The sequence below is a fragment of the Mustela erminea genome, chromosome 7, assembly GCF_009829155.1.
Source record: "Mustela erminea isolate mMusErm1 chromosome 7, mMusErm1.Pri, whole genome shotgun sequence".
Taxonomy (NCBI): domain Eukaryota; kingdom Metazoa; phylum Chordata; class Mammalia; order Carnivora; family Mustelidae; genus Mustela; species Mustela erminea.
This window is the reverse complement of record NC_045620.1, coordinates 10,939,883-10,959,067: the sequence shown is the minus strand read 5'-3', so window position 1 is coordinate 10,959,067 and position 19,185 is coordinate 10,939,883. Positions and strand designations below refer to the sequence as shown.

Sequence of the window (19,185 nt, the reverse complement as noted above, 5' to 3'; positions counted from 1 at the left end):
AGATATCTGTCTAATCTCCTCCCTCACCTCCTTCAGGTCTCCCAGCAAATGCCACTTTTCCAGAAAGGCCTTCCCTGCCTGTTCTCTTATCTTCGTTTTGCTTCCCAGCATTGCATCATAGGCCCGTGTTTATTAACTGGGCACCTTTTCATGCTTCCGCCTCTCCTGGTTTCCAGGGCCTGCCAGAGGCACTGGAGCCTCTGGGGAGATAGCGCTGGGCCAGAGGTAGGCTCTGCAGACTGGCATGGTGCCTGGCCTCCTGCGTGTTAACACACAAATCAGGGTGGCTACTTAAATCGATTAGGGACTGTGCAAACATCACTATCAGGAGATTGTCTGCTCTTATCGCCCAGAGGCAAAGGTGTGGGATGGGGGAACTGGTGTCACCTGTGGTGACTGGACAGCCAGAGAGCTCCTGAGCCAGGGACTGGAAGCTCTGATCCCAACCAGGGAAAGGAGGTGGTGACCTGCCTGGGACACACACCAGGGCTCCAACATGTTCTCTTCCAGGTACTAAACGCAGGCTGGATGGCCCCGCTGGGAGAGGCTGTGGCTTGAGTGCCGGGCATGTCTGGGCAAATGACCCCAGACTCGGCGGCAGCCCCAGGGAGGGCCAACCGGCAAGCAGAGAATTGAGTTAAAAGCGCCCAGTGTGCGGCTCGGTGCACAGTAGGCCCTTGGGAAATAGCCACTGCCGAGCACAGTGGTACGTCGGGGGCTGCCTCCCCACCTCTGCTCTGTCACCGGTCCCTTGGCAGCTACATGCAGCTGCACTTTGGCCTCGGGACAGCCGGAGTTGGCAGGTACCCCGAGCAGCCCCAGCATAGAAATGCTGAAAACAAGGCTCAGAGATGCAAGCACAAGCACACCCGCCCAAAGCCCCACAGCCACGGGACAGGAGAGCTGGGACTGAAACCCAGGGCCTGCTCCTAAACACCCCCAGATGGGGCAACAGGGCTCACGCCAGCCACATTCCTGCCCCTGAAGGCAGTGCTTGGAGGCAGAGAGGCTGCAGGGGAGATCCCTCTCACCCCGGGGCAAAGGGGACATGTGTGGCTCCCAAGGGGGGCCCAGGCTCCCCGGCACCGGATGGGTTAACTCCCTCTCCCCCAGCTGGCCCAGCCCCCCTGCCCCCCTGCACAGGCCCACCCTACGGCACACCCAGATGGCTCCGTTAGCCAGCCTGAGCACTATTGGCTTAGGCGGCCAGAGTGTTTTTAATGAGATTGCAGGAGCTGAACACTTGGGGAGGGCCAGGAGGACGGACCAACGGCACAGCTGCCCCCTCTGCCTGGGCACCCGGGACAGGGAGGGGAGGAGAGCCTGAGTTCGAGGGCAGAGGGGAGGGCAGTGCGCAGACAGGAAGGAAAGGAGTCCCCCCGGGACTTGGGAGTGGAGACGGTGAGTGGAGAACTAGGTTATGCTTCTGGCTTGAGGTGTGACGCCAGCTGGCCCTTCTTTGGGCCTCAGTTTGTTCGTCTGGAAAGTGAGGACAAGTGTGGCATCTGACTCCCCAGCTGTGGAGAGGGGAGGCCTGACCAGTGGGAAGCATAGGCAGGTTCTGTAAGTTGCGGCTGCTCATTCCTTTGTTCCCTGATTCAGTAAGTATTTATTGAGTACCTACTGTGCACCAGGCCTCCTGCTTGGGGCTGAGCCTGCAGCAGGGAACACACAAGAATGTCCACTCTCGGGGATCTGAGATTTGAGTGGAGGGAGACAGGTACTGAGCAAATAAATACACTGTATAATGGATTATGTCGAGGGGATGGTGTATGGTAGGGCTTCTATTTTTGAAGGGTAATCAGGGAGAGCTTCCCTGAGGAGGTGACCTCTGAGTAGAGACCTGGATGAGGAAGTGAACCAGGTAGGTATCTATGGGAAGAGAGTTCCAGGCACAGGAACAGCATGTGCAAAGGCCCTGAGATATGAGTATGTCCAAAAGTGCATGGGGGAGACACAATGAGGCGGTCTGTGTAGAGGGAGCAGGATGCCCCAGAGAAGAGCAGAGGGAGATGGTGTCTGAGGAGGAACTGGGACCAGGCGGTACTGAGGAGTCGGTATTTTATTCTACGTATACAGAGAATGGGGGGTGTAGCGTGACTTTACTGATGATCTAATGGGATCCTTCCGGCTACCAGTGAGTATGGACAGTGGAGGCAAAGGGGAAGGCTGGGGACCAGGGAAGAGGCTCCCACAAAAGTCCGGGCAGGAGAGGCCAGTGGCTGGACCAGAGCAAGGAGAGTGGAGGTGGAAGGTAATGTTTGGATTCTGGGTACATTTTGAAAATAGAGCCAAGGGGCGCCTGGGTGGCTCAGTCAGGGAAGCATCTTCCTTCAGCTTAGGTTGTGATCTCGGGGTCCTGGAATCAAGCCCCACACTGGGCTCCCTGCTCAGTGGGGAGCCTGCTTTCCCCCTCCTGCTTCCCACCTGTGCTCTCTTTTACTCTCTCGCTCTCAAATAAATAAAATCATTAAAAGGAAGGAAGGAAGGAAGGAGCGCCAAGGGCATTTGCTGAGGGTCTCGATGTGGAACGGAAGACAAAGAGAGGAACTGAGGCCGATGCCCAGGGTTTTGGCCCAAGTAAGAGGAGGAATGGAGGTGTCACCGAGACAGAGGTGGGGTTCCCATGTCATGTCCTTGGTTCACATGTGCACATGGGCATGTGCACAGCAGGTGGGTCCCTGACCCCTGGGGACCCCGGGCACTCACCGACACCCAGCATGACGAGGGGCGTGTGCTCCCAGCGGGCCAGCAGCAGCAGATGGACCAAGTTGTGGGCGATGAGGCTGAAGCACAGGACCACGCAGCACCACTCCTGGAAGCGCTTGCCTGCGGGGACAGGAGGCCGGGGGTGAGCGCAGCCTGGGTGGCAAAGGCCACGGGGCTGTGGACTGAAGCCAGACAGAGCCAGACCTGTATGAGCTCTCCTGCCGCAGTCACAGAGCCTGACGCACCAAGCACAGGCTGAACGTAGGCGCTGCTGGTAATAAAAGATTTCACAGATGTGGCCCAGAGAAGGGGAAGAGTCTGCCCAAGGCACCGGCCCACAAAGCTGGCCTTGCACAGGCCAATTCTTTGGCGGAGGGGACCAGAACTTGTCTCCTGGGCCCTTGTGGGCTCTGTGTGGACACGCCCCAGGGAACTTTAATGAGCTTTTTCTGACACCATGGCATCACTTCTCCCATTTTGTACGTAATTACTTGGAGATGGAGGCCACGAACACCTTTTAACCCCAGAGAATCAGATCCTGCCCAATGTCCACCAAGCAAGGGGTCCAACAAGTCACAGGGTTTAGGAGAAATGGGCCTGGTTATCACTTCTAGGGCTCCTGCTGGGAGCAGGGGGGGTCTGGGGGCATGACACAGGAAAGGAGGGGCCAGGCACGTGACAAGGGGTAAGGTGCGCTGCGCGGGGGCCGTGGAGTGCGGCCCCCATGCCCTACGTGAAGGAGGGTCACTAATGGGCAGCCCCCCGCCAGGTGGGAGTAGGGGCCCAGAGTGCCCGAGCTCCTAACTCCCAAGAGAAGCCAGAAATGAGGACATGGGTGTGAAATCTTTTTAAATTTCCTGCCACATATTTTTAAAAGGCATGTGAGCTCAGACAAGCAATTCACTCACTGCAGCCCCGTCTGTGGGGTCTTTTGGGGGGTCTCAACACTGCAAGTGGCCAAAGCCCGGGGGATCAGCCAAATTAATTGGGTCTGCGGCATCCTTGCAGCCAGCAAAAAATGCCCGGGCGGCTGTCTATATGTGGACATGGAGGATGTCAGGACATACTGCTGAATGCAAGACAGCCAAGGGCTAACCAGCAGCCATTTATGCAAGAAAAGAAAAAGCTACCTCATCAAGACGGGCTTTCACTTACTCCCCTTGGGATTTTGTGTTTGTGAATGCACTCCCCTATCAAAAATCTTTTGTAATTGTAAATTAAAATTTAAAAAAAAAAAAAAAGGAAGGAAAACATTGTGTGGGCGGTGCAGACTGTGCTCTAGGACCCCTGGGGATATTGTTTTCCCAGGCGGCTGGTCCCAAGGGCATGGAAGACCCTTAATGATAATAATTTTCTTATCATCAGTGTTTAACATCTACTAAGCAGTGGCTCTGTGCCAGGTACCTGCTGAGGTGATGCCATTTTGCAGGTGAGAGATCAGAGGGTCAGAGTGGTCCCAAGGAAGGAATGTAAGGCTGTCCGGCTAGTCAGCTATAGACTAGGACCCTGTGGCCGGGCATGTCCTTGTGAGTGATTAACAACTGAAGGGGACACGGCAGAGAGAGAGGGTTCTTCCTGTGTCTGTCCTTTCTTAATGCTTGCTATTCCCTTCACTCCCTTCTGACCCGGAGAGACTCTGGCAATACCCTTGCAGACCTTGGCCTGGAGCCTCCACCTCCAGGAGGCTATCCATGATGCTTCCTCGGACTCTTGGACTCTCCCGGCATAGGGCTGCCCCTAGGACATCCACCCTCCCCGACCCGAATGTGAACTCAGGAGGCCCAGGACCATGTCTGGCTTGCTCACCAAGGCCCTGGCACAGAGCTAATTAATACTCACTAAATGCCCGTGGAATGAACAAATATCTAACAGAATCTTAGAGGACAACTGCCAGGCTTTGTCTCTGGGTGCCCCTCACCGAAGCACCTTAGAAGAGAATATCAGGCATTCCACTGCTCCTGAGAGGGAAAAAGGCTCAGAGAGAGAGAAGAGAAGGGCCTTGGCCAGGCCATACAAAAGCAGACCGAGCCCCGGGCCAGAATCAGAACAGCGGCCCTCCCCTCACCCTGTGAAAAGACCGAGGGTCAGAGAGAAGGAACATGCCCAGGGTGGCAGCCCCTTGGCCCCCTTCTCGTACAGATGAGGACACCGAGGCACAGTGAGGGTGAGGACCTGACAGCAGTCCCACAGCAGCAGAAGTAGCCTGGAACCTCTCGCATCCCAATTCTTAGTGGCCACTTCCCTTGGGCCACGTGACCCTGTTGCTCCAGCGGCCCCTACCTGGGGTCACTGTAATCTGGCCCAGCACGGCCTTCCCTTTTCTGGTTCCTGTTTGTGGCCCGGGCCCGAGACTCGGAAGCAGAAGCCCGCAGGGGGCAGGTGGAAGGGGTAAGGAAAAGGGGACTCGTCCACACCAGCCGGCCCGCCCCCCCCCCCCCCCCGCCTCCAGACTGCAGGGACAGCAACACAATGGAATACCAGTAACAATGGCCGACACGTGCCCGGCCTAGCACAGCCGGGGCAGCCCACGTTACAGATGCCGCAGACCAGTGCCCTCCAGCATATTCTGCTCTCGGCTTAAAAGAAAGAAAGAAAGAAAAAAAAGCTACATTAAGAAAAAAAATCAGCTATAATTTCTGATTTCCTGCTTCCCTTGAGAATACAAGGCTCTGGGCAGCCCAGGCCTGAGTAGCAGGGGCTGCCCACCCCCATCGGATGGGGGCAAGAGCTCCTGGTTTGGCTCAGTCTCTTCTCTTTTCCTGTGGCCTCCTATTGGGTGGCTTCCTTTGGGGGCCTTTTTGACCCGGAGACCAGGTCACTCCCTCAAGTCTCAGTGCTTCCAGGGATGAGCTATGTAATCTCACTTCCCAGGTGAGGATACTGAGGGTAAAAATTTTCAGCGGGTAAAACTTTTCGGAGGGTAAAAAAATTTTCATTTTCAGCAAGTTAAAGGACTAGTCCAAAGTCACAGCACGGACAGCCAGCCTGGCAGGGCCTGCATGGCGAGGGGGAGTAAGCAGCATCGCTATACAGATGGGTAGACTGAGGTCCAGGGGGAGAGAAGGGCTTTGGTTAGGACACAAGTGCTCGGGCCACCTCTGGCAGAGTGCTGGGCCCTGTTTTCCTGAGCCAGCCCCTGGCCTGGCCAGGGTCCATGATCTGGGCTCCGAGTTATGGCAGTGAATGCCCGTTGGCCTGTTGCGTGTGGTGGCTGTGGACAGCTGGGAGGAGCAGGGGAGGCCAGGCGCCAGGCCTCGGCCATCTTTGCTTTCCTGGGGGCAGGCCTCGGCGGCCAAGGGCTTGGCATCAGGCCCGACTCTCCTCGCTTCAGTCAGACAAGCCCTGAATAACCTGCGCTGCTGACGGCCCTTGGCGTCGGGGAGGTGCGGGGACAGAAGGTAGAGAAAAGGCAGGAACCGGAGAGAGACAAGAGGAAGAGACAGAGGCCAACAGATGCGAGAGAACAGGAATCAGAGACACAGAGAGACAGGAAGAGAGGAAAAACAGAGACGTGGAGAGATGACAGGGAGACAAAGAGAAAAAAGACAAAAGAGTGTAGCCAGAGAGGAGAGACAAAGTGGAAAAAGAACGAGACTGAGGGAGAGAGAGAGAAAACTCAGCCAGAGTGGCAGGGACCAGGCCCGGCTTGGGAAGGGGCCCCGGGTCTCTGGCTTCAGTCAGGCCCATTTGGGGGGACTGAATCTCTGCTCTGGCCCCAAGCTAAGAGATCCTGTATCCCCCAGGGCCAGAAGTACGTGTAGTGAGCCAGGGTGGTGTGACCCCCGAGGGCCCACCCCTGGAGCCCGGAGCCCCTGAGATGTAGCACACCCACAACCAGGTTTCCGTGGGTACCTGCTGGGAAGCTGTGCAAAGCCTTACCCCCAGGCTTGCCCACGAGGCCTGCCAAGCCTGCCAGGTCCTTCGCAAATCCTGGCACGGGGCAGGCTGCTGCGTGAACCCCGAGCCCGGAGTGCAGTGGGCTAGGGGACCCTCCATGACTCCCAGGACTCGCAGGACCAGGCCTCCGCTTCTTGGCCAGACACTCGGGGCCCACAGGATAGGGCCGTCCTGCCACCCAGTGCCACCCCAATCAGACTACTCACAGTTCCCCGCAGACACCAGGCCCACTCGCTCTGCCGCCGGCCCTGCACACATGCTGCTCCACTGACCTGGAACACCAGGCCCCTCCTGCACACCCACCCTGGGCTGGCTCCCTTCCACAGTGAAGACTAAGAACACGGAACTTAGAACATCCCCCCTCCTTCCATCAGTGTTCTGGTTCTAGCCCCGCCGCTGACTGGCTGTGTGACTGTGGCCAAGGCTCTCCTCTTTGCTAAGCCTCAGGAAACGTCTTCGGGATGGACAGGGGGCCCATGAAGTTCCAGGCAAATCAAACACAAGCAGTCCTGGCCTTGCGGACCCTGCCCTCTGGGAGGGGCAGAGGCAGGCTTGATCCCACACGGGACAAGCATTACGAAGAACACATGTAGGGGCTGGGCCATGAGGAGGCTACAGGAGGTGGTGGTGGGGGGGAAGCCTCGGTTTCCTCCCCTAAAAAATGCAGTTAGCACTGAGGGCACACCTGAGACAGTTGTAGTGAGGACGAAACGAGATCACATGAAGGAAACGTCCAGCACGAGCAGTGCTAAAGAAATCTCAATTATGGGCACCTGGGTGGCTCAGTGGGTTAAGCCACTGCCTTCGGCTCAGGTCATGATCTCAGGGTCCTGGGATCGAGTCCCGCATCGGGCTCTCTGCTCGGCAGGGAGCCTGCTTCCCTCTCTCTCTCTCTGTCTGCCTCTCCGTCTACTTGTGATCTCTCTCTATCAAATAAATAAATAAAATCTTTAAAAAAAAAAAAGAAATCTCAATTATGTCAACTGCCTTATTATTGCTGCCAACTGTCACATTGCCAGTCCATCTCTGGCCCCAAGAATATCAAGAATTCAGTCCTGGAACCCAGAAGCTTCTCCTACTCTCTCCTTGCTCATTTTTCCCCAGCCCATGGGACTCTTTGGTGTTCTACAACAACTCTGGGCATGCTCCCACCTCAGGGCCTTTGCACTTGCTGGGTCCTTGGTCTGGACCAATCCCTCCTCAAGTATCTTCAGGCCTCCCTCCCTTCACGTCTGTGTTCAAATATGACTCATTCAGTGAAGCCTTAACTGGCCCCTCTAAAATGTTACTGCCCCCAACAACATTTCACTTCCCCCTTTCCTGCTATATAATTTCTCCATAACGCTTGCCACCACTGGGCAAGGGATCTCTTCTCCTTATTTACTGGGCTTAGTAAAATGCCAGTTCTATTTTTTCTGTCTTATTCACTGCTTTGCCCTCAGGGCCTAGAATGGAGACCGGGACAAAGATGCTCCAGATGAGACGTAATGAGCCTGGTCCCTCTTTTTTTTTTTTTTTTTTTTTAAAGATTTTATTTATTCATTTGACAGAGAGAGAGAGAGAACAAGTGGGCAGAGAGGCAGGCAGAGAGAGAGGGGGAAGTAGGTTCCCGGCTGAGCAGAGAGTCTGATGCCGGGCTCAATCCCAGGACCCTGAGATCATGACCTGAGCTGAAAGCAGAGGCTTAACCCACTGAGCCACCCAGGTGCCCCAAGCCTGGTTCCTCATTTCGTAAGTCAGGTCCAGAGAAGGTCAAGGTACTTCTGCAAGGCCACACAGGAAAGGAAGAGAGACAGAGGGAGGGAGATCTAGGACATTTGGAGAAACCAGTCTGACCAGTCTCCTGCTTCTCCACTCCTCACTCTTCACCACCTGGCCTCCTTCCAGCTCTGAGGCAAGAGGAGAAAAGGCCTTTACTGAAGATTTGGGGGCATCTGGAGGCTTGTCTGTACTCTCAGAGCCCTGCATGGCTGTTCTTCAGAGGGTGAAGGGCATTTGGGGGAAATCAGAACCAGACAAAGATGCAATCATCAGCGGAATGGAGAAAGGGTCAGTCTCTTGGGGGAGCTCAGAATCCCTGAGTATGATCTGGCTGAAAGTGGGTAGGGTTTACTCAGGTGGGCAGAGCGGGACACCAAAGGAAGAGGCCTTTGAATCCTTACCCTGAGTCTCAGATGGTGAGTCTGGACAAGAGAGTGCAACCCCTTACTTCAAGACTCACAGGAAACACCAGCCTATTGGGGGAGCAATAGGGAGCACCTACTGCATGCCAGGCACTGCCTCAAAGTGGACGATCTCATTTCCTCTTCCCCCAAACACTACCTGAGGAACAGGTAAACTTTACTTTATGTCCATTTTGGAGATGAGAAAACTGAGGCTCAGAGAGGGAAAGTGGTTTGGCCCGAGGTCACACAGTAAGAAGCAGTCAGGATGCCAGGCCCAGACTGTCCCAGGGAGTGCAGGAGGTTTTAGGTCCATAGGCTAGGTGCTTTGGGAACAAACTAAAGAAACTACGGTATCATGTGCCCGGTACCCAAGTCACTAAAACAAACAAACAAACAAACAAAAACACAACCACACCCAGAGCATGGAATTGCAAGTCCAGAGAGGGCCTCTGGTGACCTAGGACTCAACAAGAAAGCAAATGCCCCAAGGTCACACAGCCAGCAATGGCAGAGATGGTATGCAAACCCCGGCCAGTCACGGTAGAAAGCCAAAGGTGGTAGTGGAACCATGCCCACCCCAGGCAAGGGCTGTGCATGGTGGCTGTCCCCTGGCAAAAGATGTCAGAATGTTTGACAAACAAAGCTTGGTGTGATGGCGACATCGGGGCGGAGGGGCCTCCTGCGGCTCCCAGTCACCTGACTTTGGAGTTCTCCATGGCACTTCCTTAACCCCTGGGGGCAGCACACCACCCCCCCCTTCCCGGCCCCCGCAGTGAGATTCCCTGGGCTCTACTGGAAGTCAGAGAAGAGTGGTGGAGCCGGGGCTTGCTGGAGCATAAATGGTAGGCACAGCGGCAAGGAGCCAGGGCAGAACAGGCGGCAAAGGTCTCTAAACTGCTGTGGGTTTTAGAGAATGGAGGGGGCTGATGCCTGCAATGGGAAAGGGGCAAGGGCTGGACTTGGGGCTTGCAGATGGGAGGAGCTTAAGCTGGAAGACTTACAGTGCCCTCACCACTCGGGATACCGGGATACCGGGATACCGGGATACCGGGATACCGGAATAGAGTGAGAGCGGAGGCTCCTCTCTGCTGGGGGAGGGGATGGTCTGTGGCCACGGAAGCTCAGAATAGGGCTTGGGGGAAGGGCGGCGTCTGGGGCGCTAGGTAGCGGGGAGTCCCTAAGTTGCGGTTCCTAGAGCAGAGAGGCTGACGTGCCCAGATTTGGTGGGTGAGGTCACTGTTTGCTGCCCAGGCCCTGGCTGGGGCACAGATGGGGCCCTAGGGTGTGAATTCCGGATCTGAGGAATCTGGGATGGGATGTGACTTATAAGAGGCCGGGGGGGAGGGCGGGTAGAGGGAGTGGCAGTGCAGGCAGCTGACGGGCTGCCTAGGATGGGGGTCCCCAAGTCTAGGGGCGCTCTTTGCAGCCGCGGATGCTTTGAGGCTAGGATCCGGATCTGGGGGTCCGATGGGAGCTCTGTATGTGGCCCGGGGAGCTGATACGGCAGTTCCTTGATACAGGGATTGTCTGTGCATCTAGAAAGCCCCGTGCCCGGAGCTGTGCCTGGAGCTTGGAAGGGGCCCTGGGGTGGGGTCCCGGACTTGGGAACACTATGTGTAAGTTTAGGAGCCAAGGCTGGAGTTCTACATCAGGGCCCGAGGCTGGGGTTCCGATCTGGGGAGCCCGGGGTCGCTGTCCGCAGCCCGGGCTGGTGACTGCAGGCCCAGAGGGGGGGGGCCCGGAGGTCTTACCTGGAGAATAGAGCGCGGCCAGTTCGCGGGCCCCGGCGTGCTGCGCGCCCCAGCGCCGGCAATACGCCGCCTCATCCTCGTCGAGCTCCGGCTGCTGACCCGGCCCGTCCTCGGCGCCCGCCATGGCCACTCGCCCGGCCCGCCCGGTGCGCTCTGCTAGCAGCGGCGGCGGCGGCGGCAGGGCCGCGGAACCGCGGCGAGATCACGCCGCCCAATGACCGCTCAGCGCCGGGCGCGGCGGAGGCGCCGGCGGGGGCCTCGCCCGGCCGCGCGTCACAGCCAATCGGGGACCGCGCCGGGGCCGAGGTGGCCAATCAGCGGCCTCCGAGCCGCAGCCAACCGCGGTGCTCGGGAGGCAGGAGCGCAGCTGGACGCAGCTGGGCACGGAAGCGTGGGGCTGCGGCGAGTCCCTCCCCGCAGCGATCCGCCCCCGGCCGGGGCCCTTTGCCTGTCCCGCGGAAACCGCGGGCGCGGCAGCACCCCAGTCGCGCTCGGTTTACCGGCTTGTGTAATGGGCCGAGGTCGTGCGCCGCCGGACCCAGAAACAGGCGTTTCTTCAGCATGCACTGTCAAGCGGCTCCTGTGTGCAAGGAGCGCGAGTGGGGGGCGCTGGGCCGGGGTCAGGGAGCCCGCGCTTGGTGGACACTTCGAGCAGGGCTCCCTGGCTGGTTTGCCCTCTCCGCCTGGGCTAGCTTCTAGAGCCCTACCGCGTGCAGAGGTGACGAGGACCGTGCGTACACCTACTGTCTGCCCGCTGGTGTTGAGCGCCTGGGGAGGAGAGCCGTCGTCGAGCCTGACCCCCAGGACCTGCTGTTCTCCCGAGGGAGAGCACAGTACACGGATGAGAATGACCTTAAGCGTCCCTATACGATTTGGTGAGCGCTTAGTATCTGTTAGACGCCGGGCCAAGAACTCGTCAACAGCCTTTCATTGCCTCCTAATAACCAGTGATGTTGCCTCCTCAGAGTCCCCTCCTGACTTCCCTGCTCAAAGTTGCTCCCTCCTCCGGTCACTGTGACATCATCAAGTTTTGTCTTCACAGCGCTTGTCACGGGCAATGAACTTGCAGTTCATGTGCCACCCACCAGAAAACCGGTTCCCGAGGGCCAGGGTTTGCTTTGTTCACAGCCGAATCCCCATGTCTGGATCGGCATAGGGCACGTGGTGGAAGCTCAGTAAATGCTTGCTGAGTGAATTAAGGCTCAGCCCAATGCTTTCATTCAAATCCTTTGCCCGTTGAAGAATTGGATTATTTGCCTTTTTATTGTTGAATTGTAAGAGTTCTTTATGTGCTCTGGACACTGGACTCTTATCAGATACACGATTTGCAAGTATTGTTTCTCATTTTGTTTGTTGTGTTTTCACTGCTTGCATAATGTCTTTTGATGCACAAAAATGTTTTTACTTTTAAAAAGATGTTTTTACTTTCGATAAAGTCCAGTTTCTGTGTTTTTTCTTTCTGTGTGGCCTAGGTGTTATATTTCCATATTCTTTTTTTTTTTTTAACAACATCATCATATTCCATTGTGTGGCTGGACCATAATTCATTTAACTAGTTGCCTATTGAATGGACAATGGAATGGAATGCCTATTGTTTCTGTCTTTAGATTTTGTCAACTATTTATGCAACGTCACTGTTGCATGTGAAGGTAGGTCAAGATGACACACTCTTGAACTGGGATCACTGTGATAAAGTTAAATGTCTTTGTCATTTTAGCAGATATAGAACAACCATCATTAGGTAGGTGGATACTGGGATTAGAATCACATGCTAGGGCCCTTGGGTGGCTCAGTGGGTTAAGCCTCTGCCTTCAGCTCAGGTCATGATCTCAGGGTCCTGGGATCGAGCCCTGTGTCGGGCTCCCTGCCCAGCAGGGAGCCTGCTTTCCTCCTCTCTGCCTACTTGTGATCCCTCTCTCTGTCAAATAAATAAATATATTTAAAAGAAAAAAGAATCACATGCTAATTTATACTCCCACAGCTGTGTTCAAGAGAGCTTGTTTCCCACAGCCTTGCCAACAGAGTGGGGCTTTTTACGTCAGATTAAAGATTCAGCCCTTCAATTACACTAAGCACATTTCAATAGTCACCTGTGGCAGGTGACAAGTGAATTGGACAGTACAGATGTAGAACATCTGTAGAATTGGATTATTTGATGGACATCATCACAGAAAGTTCTGTTGGGCACTTCTAGTAAAGAGTAGTGCAGTTACCCTGACTGTGCATTTTAATAGGGTCTCTCTGGCTGCCTGCAAGGAATGGACTCTGGGACGGTGCAGAGGCAGGACACCAGGAAGAGGTGACCATGATAGCTCAGGTAGGAGCGGATGGAGGGTCAGACCAGCGTGATTGTGGACGTGGGGGAAGTGGTTGATTCTGGATGTGTTTTTGAAGGTGGAGTGGCCAGCATTTGCTGGTCAATGAGATGGAGTGGGGTGAGGGAAATAGAAGTTTCAGGTTCCTGGTGCCTGAGCCACTGGGAGGATGGAGGTGCTATTGACTGAGCTGGGCGAGAACACGGTGGGAGCACGTTGGGGGTGCGGGAGAGAACAGCAGTTCTGTTTTGGGCATATTGTGTGTGAGGTGCACGCTGGATGTTCTGAGCAGAGATATCAAGTGGGCATCAAGTTGTTTTTCTGGCCTTGAGGATGACATGCGCTTTTGATCACCAAGTTAGAGCAAAGTCAGTAAGGAGGGAAGAGGCAGAATCATGTGCCCAAGGTGGGAATGGGCGGACAGTGCAAAGGTCAAAGGCAGTGCTGGGCAATGGAAGGAGCTCAGCCTTTGAAACTTGGAGTCTCGCAGCTCTGTGTCTGAGCCTATGTAGGTCCGTTTTCCTTTGTTAAAAGGAAAGAGAGTGTGTCATAGGCTTTCATAAGGTTCACAATGAACACAATGAGAGGTAGTGAGGAGACATTGCAGAAAAATGTTCATCACCTCCCTTGTGTGTTGTACTTGACAATGAAGGTGTTGGGCTGAGATCCACACCCTCACCTGACGTTCAAGGCCCTGCTGGTCTGGGCCCTGCTGACTCTCCAGCCATGTCTCTTCACATCTCTCACTGTCATCCTGCCGCTGGGCCTTAGCACTTGCTGTACCTTCCTCCCTGGAGAGGTATGTGGCTGGCTCCTTCTCCCCCTTGCAGTCTCTCTTCTCCAGTTCCTCCTAGCTCTGAGACTCAGGCTGCAAAGCTGCCCGAGATGGACACCCCCACAAGGTGTCACAGTGTTGGGGGATGGAGCCCCTGCCGGCTTGCCTCAAGTCCCGTTGATCTGGATGGCTCCATTCACTTATTCATCAGATCTTTACTGAGAATTGCTGTGGGCCAGATACTGTGCAAAATGCTGATGGTGCAGCAGCAAACAAGACATGTGGGCGCCCTGTCCTTAGATTTGTAAGCAGGACAGACAACAAACAGGTAAAAAGATCATCTAATTTCAGGTAGGGACCAATGATGTGGAAAAGTGAAGCAGGCTGCGGAGATGGGTGGGAATGACAGGGAGGGCTTCATCAGATGGGGAGCAGGTGTCAGGAAGGCCTCTCGGAGGAGGTGGCAGTTGAGCAGAGACCTTGAGGAAGGGAAGGAGCTGCCAAGAAGATACCCAGAGAGGAAGTGCAGAGGCCCTGAGGCAGGAGCATGCTTGGTGTGCTCAAGGGACAGCAAGGAGGCTTATGAGGCTGGAGCAGAGGGTGAGTGGAGAAAAAGGGGGAAGGTGGGATCAGAGGGGTACAAAGGAGTCAGATCGTTAGGCACCATTTAGGCCAAATAAGTGGTGAATTAATGCATGAGTGAAAGAGGCAGACAGAGAGCTGTGGGAATGCATATGTAATGGCTACCAACCTCAGGATGAGAAATCAGAGATGGCTTCCTGGAGGAGGGGATGCCCGAGCTGACATCCAATGTTAAGTAAGAACTGGCTGGGGGAAAGGGAGTCAGGTGAGGTATGAGGGTCTTCCAGACACAGGGCCTAGCCTGTGCACAGACCCAGGGGTGAGAGATTGTTTTACTCACTGAATGGCAGAAAAGACAGTAAGCCAGGCCGGGGTATAGCATGAGAGTTGCAGAGAAATGGAAGCTCCATGGGGGCCTGGGCGTGCTTGGGGCCCTACAGAGAAATCTTGCCCTTTCCAAGGGCAGCACCAGGGTGCCCCACAGAGCAGAAGATCCAATTTGTGCTTTGAGAAGCTCCCTCTAGCTGCCCAGAGGAGGTGGATTAGATGAGGGCAGGGAGATGAATAAGAAGGGTCCACAGGGCTGATGGCTGAGGGGGCTGGAGGTCAAGGGAGGCTGTGATGGGGGCTTGTGCCAGCAGACTTCCTTCTCCCCCCTCTTTATGCCTCCTCTTCAACCTTCTGGGCGTGTTTGTGCTGGGTGAGTGTTTTCAGGGTCTGCCCTGAGCCAGCCCCATGCTGCGGGCTGAGGGACCTGGGGAGAACGGAGTCTCATTCCTGAGAGACGTTCCTAGTGACACACAGTGCCCTATGTTAAGGGGAAATGTTTAAGCTCCTGCCTCGTGCGTATTTATGTAGGCTCCGCACCACACAAACTGACTGCAAACACGAGCTTCACTCAGAGTTTCATTTTTACCTTCATTTATTCACCCAGCAAATATTTATTGAGCAAGTATTACAAGATGGGGCCTGCTCTAGGTAACAGGAAAGAAAGAAGACAAAAAATCTCTGCCTCCTGGAGTTGACAGCCGGGGGTGGGGGATAGAAGCAGGGAGATGGACAATAATCACTTGTGCTAAGCTATGCTTGGGGGAGGTGGGGAGAAAACACAACAAAGCAGGGTAAGGCGGATTGGAAGGTGGGGGCTGGAGGGCAGGTTGCAGTAGCTAACTACGGAAGCCAAGGAATGTCTCACGGAGAAGGTGATAGACTAAAGATAGAAGGTGAGCAGATTAAAGGAGGGGAGGGAAGGAGCCATGTGGGACTGTAGGGGGAGAGTGTTCCTGACAGAGCAAAAAGCCAGTGCAAGAGCCCTGCGGTGGGAAGGAGGCTTACTAGCTTTCATGATTGACTGAATGTGTGGGCTGTTAAGAAAGAGTGGGACTAGGGTCCATAGGGATCTAAGAAGGTCCATGTCTTAGCCTGGTGGAAGGACCAAGGGCGTCAGAGTGTCCTGGCTGTGAGAAGAGTCTCAGAGATGGGGGGCTGCTGTGCAGTCAGCATGCCAGCTATCCCGCTACCCCTAGATGCCCTGTGTGCCCAGCTGGGCTGTTTGCTCCCTCTGTCAGTCCTATGGGAACATCTCCTTTCCATCTCCCCTGTTCCCAGCAGGGCCTCCTACCCGGAAGGAAGTGTCCCATGCTGTGCTCTGGCCTGCTGCAGGCTGTTTGCCAACACCCTGAGGGGGCCTGCCTCCTGGCCCTGCTAGCACCACAGGGAGTGGCTATAGACAGGAAGGCCTCCTTCCCTGGAGGTCATGGCCAGACTACACTGACTAGACCAGACGGTGTGGTGCATGCCTGGGCTATGGCACAGCCATCCTCAAATTAAGTCTTCCTCTCCCCCCGCCCCCAATTTTAAAGTGTTTTATTGTATGTGTGAGTCATGGGAATGGAGACATCTGCTTCTGGGTGCCCACGCCCATTCCCCTTCCTTCATGGAAACAAAGTCTGAATTTTTGGAGGACTCTCTCTTGCCTGCTTTCTCATCTGTGGTTTGCATGGAATGGACTCCACGTCTTTAATATAAGCCAAGAGATGTCCAGCCACCTGAAACACGGTGATTGGTTCAGAGATGGGTGTGTGACTTCAGGTGGCCCAGTCAGAGTGAATTTCAGGATCCTGCCATGGAATTTCATGGGTCCAGGAATCTGAACATTTTGGGAAATAGATGCTTTTACCCCATTGGATGTGAATGAGAAAGAAAGTCTCTTCAGAATCTCCTGGCAGCCATGTGGGGGTAATCTTTAGGGTGAGTTCCCTGGAGAAGGGAAAGAGGAAAGACCAAGAGAAACCAGGTCCTTGGTGAGATCTTTGAGTGGCTGGATCAAACCTTACCTGAAAGCGGTACCCCTTTCCAGTCAGCCAGACTTTGTTGTAAGTCTCAGCCCCACCACTTGTATGCTGTGTGACCATGGGCAAATTATTTATTCTCTTAGGACATCAGTTTCCTAATATGCAAAATGGGGGTAACAAGAGTATGCCTAGCTTTGGGGGTTGTTGTGAAGATAAGCTAATAAATACATTGTGGTTAGAAGAGTACCTGGCAATAAATTATAGCTATTATTATTAGCATTAAATAAATACCCAGAGCAAACCTTACCTGAACTGTGTGTGATCTTCTTCTGGACTTCACAGTTATAGGAAACCAATACATCTGTTTTTGTTTTACATCTTTTTTTTTTCTAATTTATTTATTTATTTATTTGACAGAGAGAGATCACAAGTAGGCAGAGAGGCAGGCGGGGGGGGGGGGAAGCAGGCTCCCTGCTGAGCAGAGAGCCCGATGCGGGACTCGATCCCAGGACCTTGAGATCATGACCTGAGCCGAAGGCAGTGGCTTAACCCACTGAGCCACCCAGGCGCCCCAGAGGCACAGGTACTCTTTTTTTTTTTTTTTTTTTTTAAAAGATTTTATTTATTTATTTGACAGAGAGAAATCACAAGTATACTGAGAGGCAGGCAGAGAGAGAGAGAAGGAAGCAGGCTCCCTGCTGAGCAGAGAGCCCGATACGGGACTCGATCCCAGGACCCTGAGATCATGACCTGAGCCGAAGGCAGCGGCTTAACCCACTGAGCCACCCAGGTGCCCGAGACACAGGTACTCTTAAGTGCAAAGGTGCCAAAGCCAGACTGCATGTGTCCAAATCCTATCATTTTCTATTACCATCAAAAGGTAATGTAATCTTTTTGTGCTTCAATGTGCATAGCTATAAAATGGGGATAATAGAGCCAAAGTCATAGGTTGCAATGAGGATTTATTTATGTAAAATGCTTAGACCAATAAACATAAAAAAGTTCAATCCTATCCTTTTGACTCTGTAACTAAGTGTATAAGGTCGTGGTAAGTTCATTTCAAGAGACCAAACTGGGGGCAATCCAACTGAAGCCTGGGTCTGGGACTCCCCTGCCCCTACCCCAGGGTCTGGCAGCAGCTACAAGGCTAACACAAAGTCTTATGAATACATACGGCACACCTCTGCCCCTGCCAGGGAAACCTCATCCTCGAAGGGGAGATGGGGCATATTTGGTTGGGAAGAGATCAGACGCAGGAGTGCCTGCCACAGGGATGGGAAAAAGAAACAGTAGCTTAACCCACTGAGCCACCCAGGCGCTCCTTTACATCTTTTTTCTTCCTGGCAGAGTATAAGGATCAAGATCAGCGTGGGATTGGGGAGAAAAGCGTGGGAGACTGGTGTTTGAAGGTGGCTGTTTCTGTGTGCTGGATATTTTATGTACACTTGCTTTTTGGCCTCATTTATAGGAAAAAAGATTGAGGCTCAGAAAAGTTAACTTGCCCAAAGATGAGTAAGATTTCGTCAGGGAGAAAAGGGAGGGAGGGTATGTTCGGCAGCAGGTGTGGTGAGATCAAGGATGATGAAGTGTCAATGTAACTCCGTGTACTATTCAGGGAACAGGAGTAATTCGGAGTCCAGGGAATAACAGATTAAAACCATGTTTTAAAAACTAGAATAAAACATAGGTGAGTATGATAAGATCCTTTTAAAATCATAATTTCTAAGGTAATTTTATTTTAACAGAGAAGTTGCAAAAATAGTGCAGTAAGCTTCCATATCTCCTTCACTAGGCTCCCCCAATCATCAACACTTTGCTACACTTGATTTATCATTTTCTCTGTGTGTTTATAATTTTTCTGAACCATTTGAGAGTCAGTTACAGGTGCAACGTTCTTTTACTCCTAAATACTTCAGTGTGCATTTCCTAAGAACAAAGACATTCTCATACGTGGCCATGGGTTTGAAACAGGTTTCAAAATGAGGAAATTTAAGATTCACAGAAGATTCTAATATAATTTCTCTTATCCATATTCAAATACCACTAATTTTAGCCATAATGACCTGAAATCTTTAGGGACTACCAAGGTCATTGTACCGCTTCCATGGAGAAAAACTCCTACCTGCCCAAAAAGAAGAAAATCCCTCACATCCATAAGCATAAATCTGCTTAAAGAATCTGTGCTTAGAATTCCTACTTGCAGGCTCTGTAGATCTCAAGCAGTAGTTTCCATCCTGGGGCTACGTTTGATCCCTTTTTGACAAGGTCTTGAGACAGTTGTGGTTGTCACAGCAGGGGGTGGTGCCATGCTGAGACAGTTGTGGTTGTGGTTGTCACAGCGGGGGGTGGTGACATGGTAGGACATGTTCTCTACCCAGGTAGAGAAACCAGGGGTGCCGCTACATGTCCTACCATGCACAGGATAGAGAATTCTCTGGCCCAAAATGTCACCAGTGCTGAGGCTGAGAAACTGATCTGAAAGCAAGCTGGGGAGAGACACCCCCCTTTGCTGCAACCGGAACACACTCTGGGCTTCTAGTTCACCCCAGCAATTCTGTTTCTCCCCAGCACCCCCGGAAAACTGTCACTCCTATAGGTGCAGGGAGGCTCAGCAAGGCTGTTGATGATCGCTCCAAACTGGAACTAACCCACGGGTCCTATTAGGACAAGACTGATAAAATAAAACCGTGGAGTCAC

General features: G+C 53.6%; 2 protein-coding genes across 3 annotated transcripts in view; one reads left to right on the top strand and one right to left on the bottom strand.

Moving 5' to 3' along the window:
• Nucleotides 1–10,748, bottom strand: part of LOC116594827 (transmembrane protein 189) — a 23,493-nt gene extending 12,745 nt beyond the window's left edge. The window contains exons 1-2 of one of the 2 annotated variants that reach the window (XM_032350369.1): nt 10,523–10,748; nt 2,710–2,829 (exon numbers count right to left, since the gene is read on the bottom strand). In XM_032350369.1, the coding sequence (XP_032206260.1) occupies nt 2,710–2,829; nt 10,523–10,646 (244 nt within the window). In that variant the 5' untranslated portion in view covers nt 10,647–10,748. Of the gene's footprint in view, nt 1–2,709; nt 2,830–6,812; nt 6,922–10,522 lie in introns of those variants that run through there. The other variant, XM_032350370.1, reaches the window with a different exon arrangement.
• LOC116594826 lies at nt 10,726–19,185 on the top strand. The gene is made up of 3 exons (XM_032350368.1): nt 10,726–11,397; nt 12,757–12,839; nt 19,057–19,185. Exons 1-3 carry the CDS (start codon nt 10,737–10,739, stop codon nt 19,150–19,152), a joined length of 840 nt encoding a protein of 279 aa, XP_032206259.1. The 5' UTR covers nt 10,726–10,736; the 3' UTR covers nt 19,153–19,185.

Bases quoted from the DNA above. Each gene is read 5' to 3' on its own strand.
- LOC116594826 (XM_032350368.1), top strand. From the start codon at position 10,737: ATGACCGCTCAGCGCCGGGCGCGGCGGAGGCGCCGGCGGGGGCCTCGC. The intron at 11,398-12,756 runs GTGAGCGCTTAG...GCATTTTAATAG, and splicing joins AAGCGTCCCTATACGATTTG to GGTCTCTCTGGCTGCCTGCA. The intron at 12,840-19,056 runs GTAGGAGCGGAT...GTTTCTCCCCAG, and splicing joins AGGTGACCATGATAGCTCAG to CACCCCCGGAAAACTGTCAC.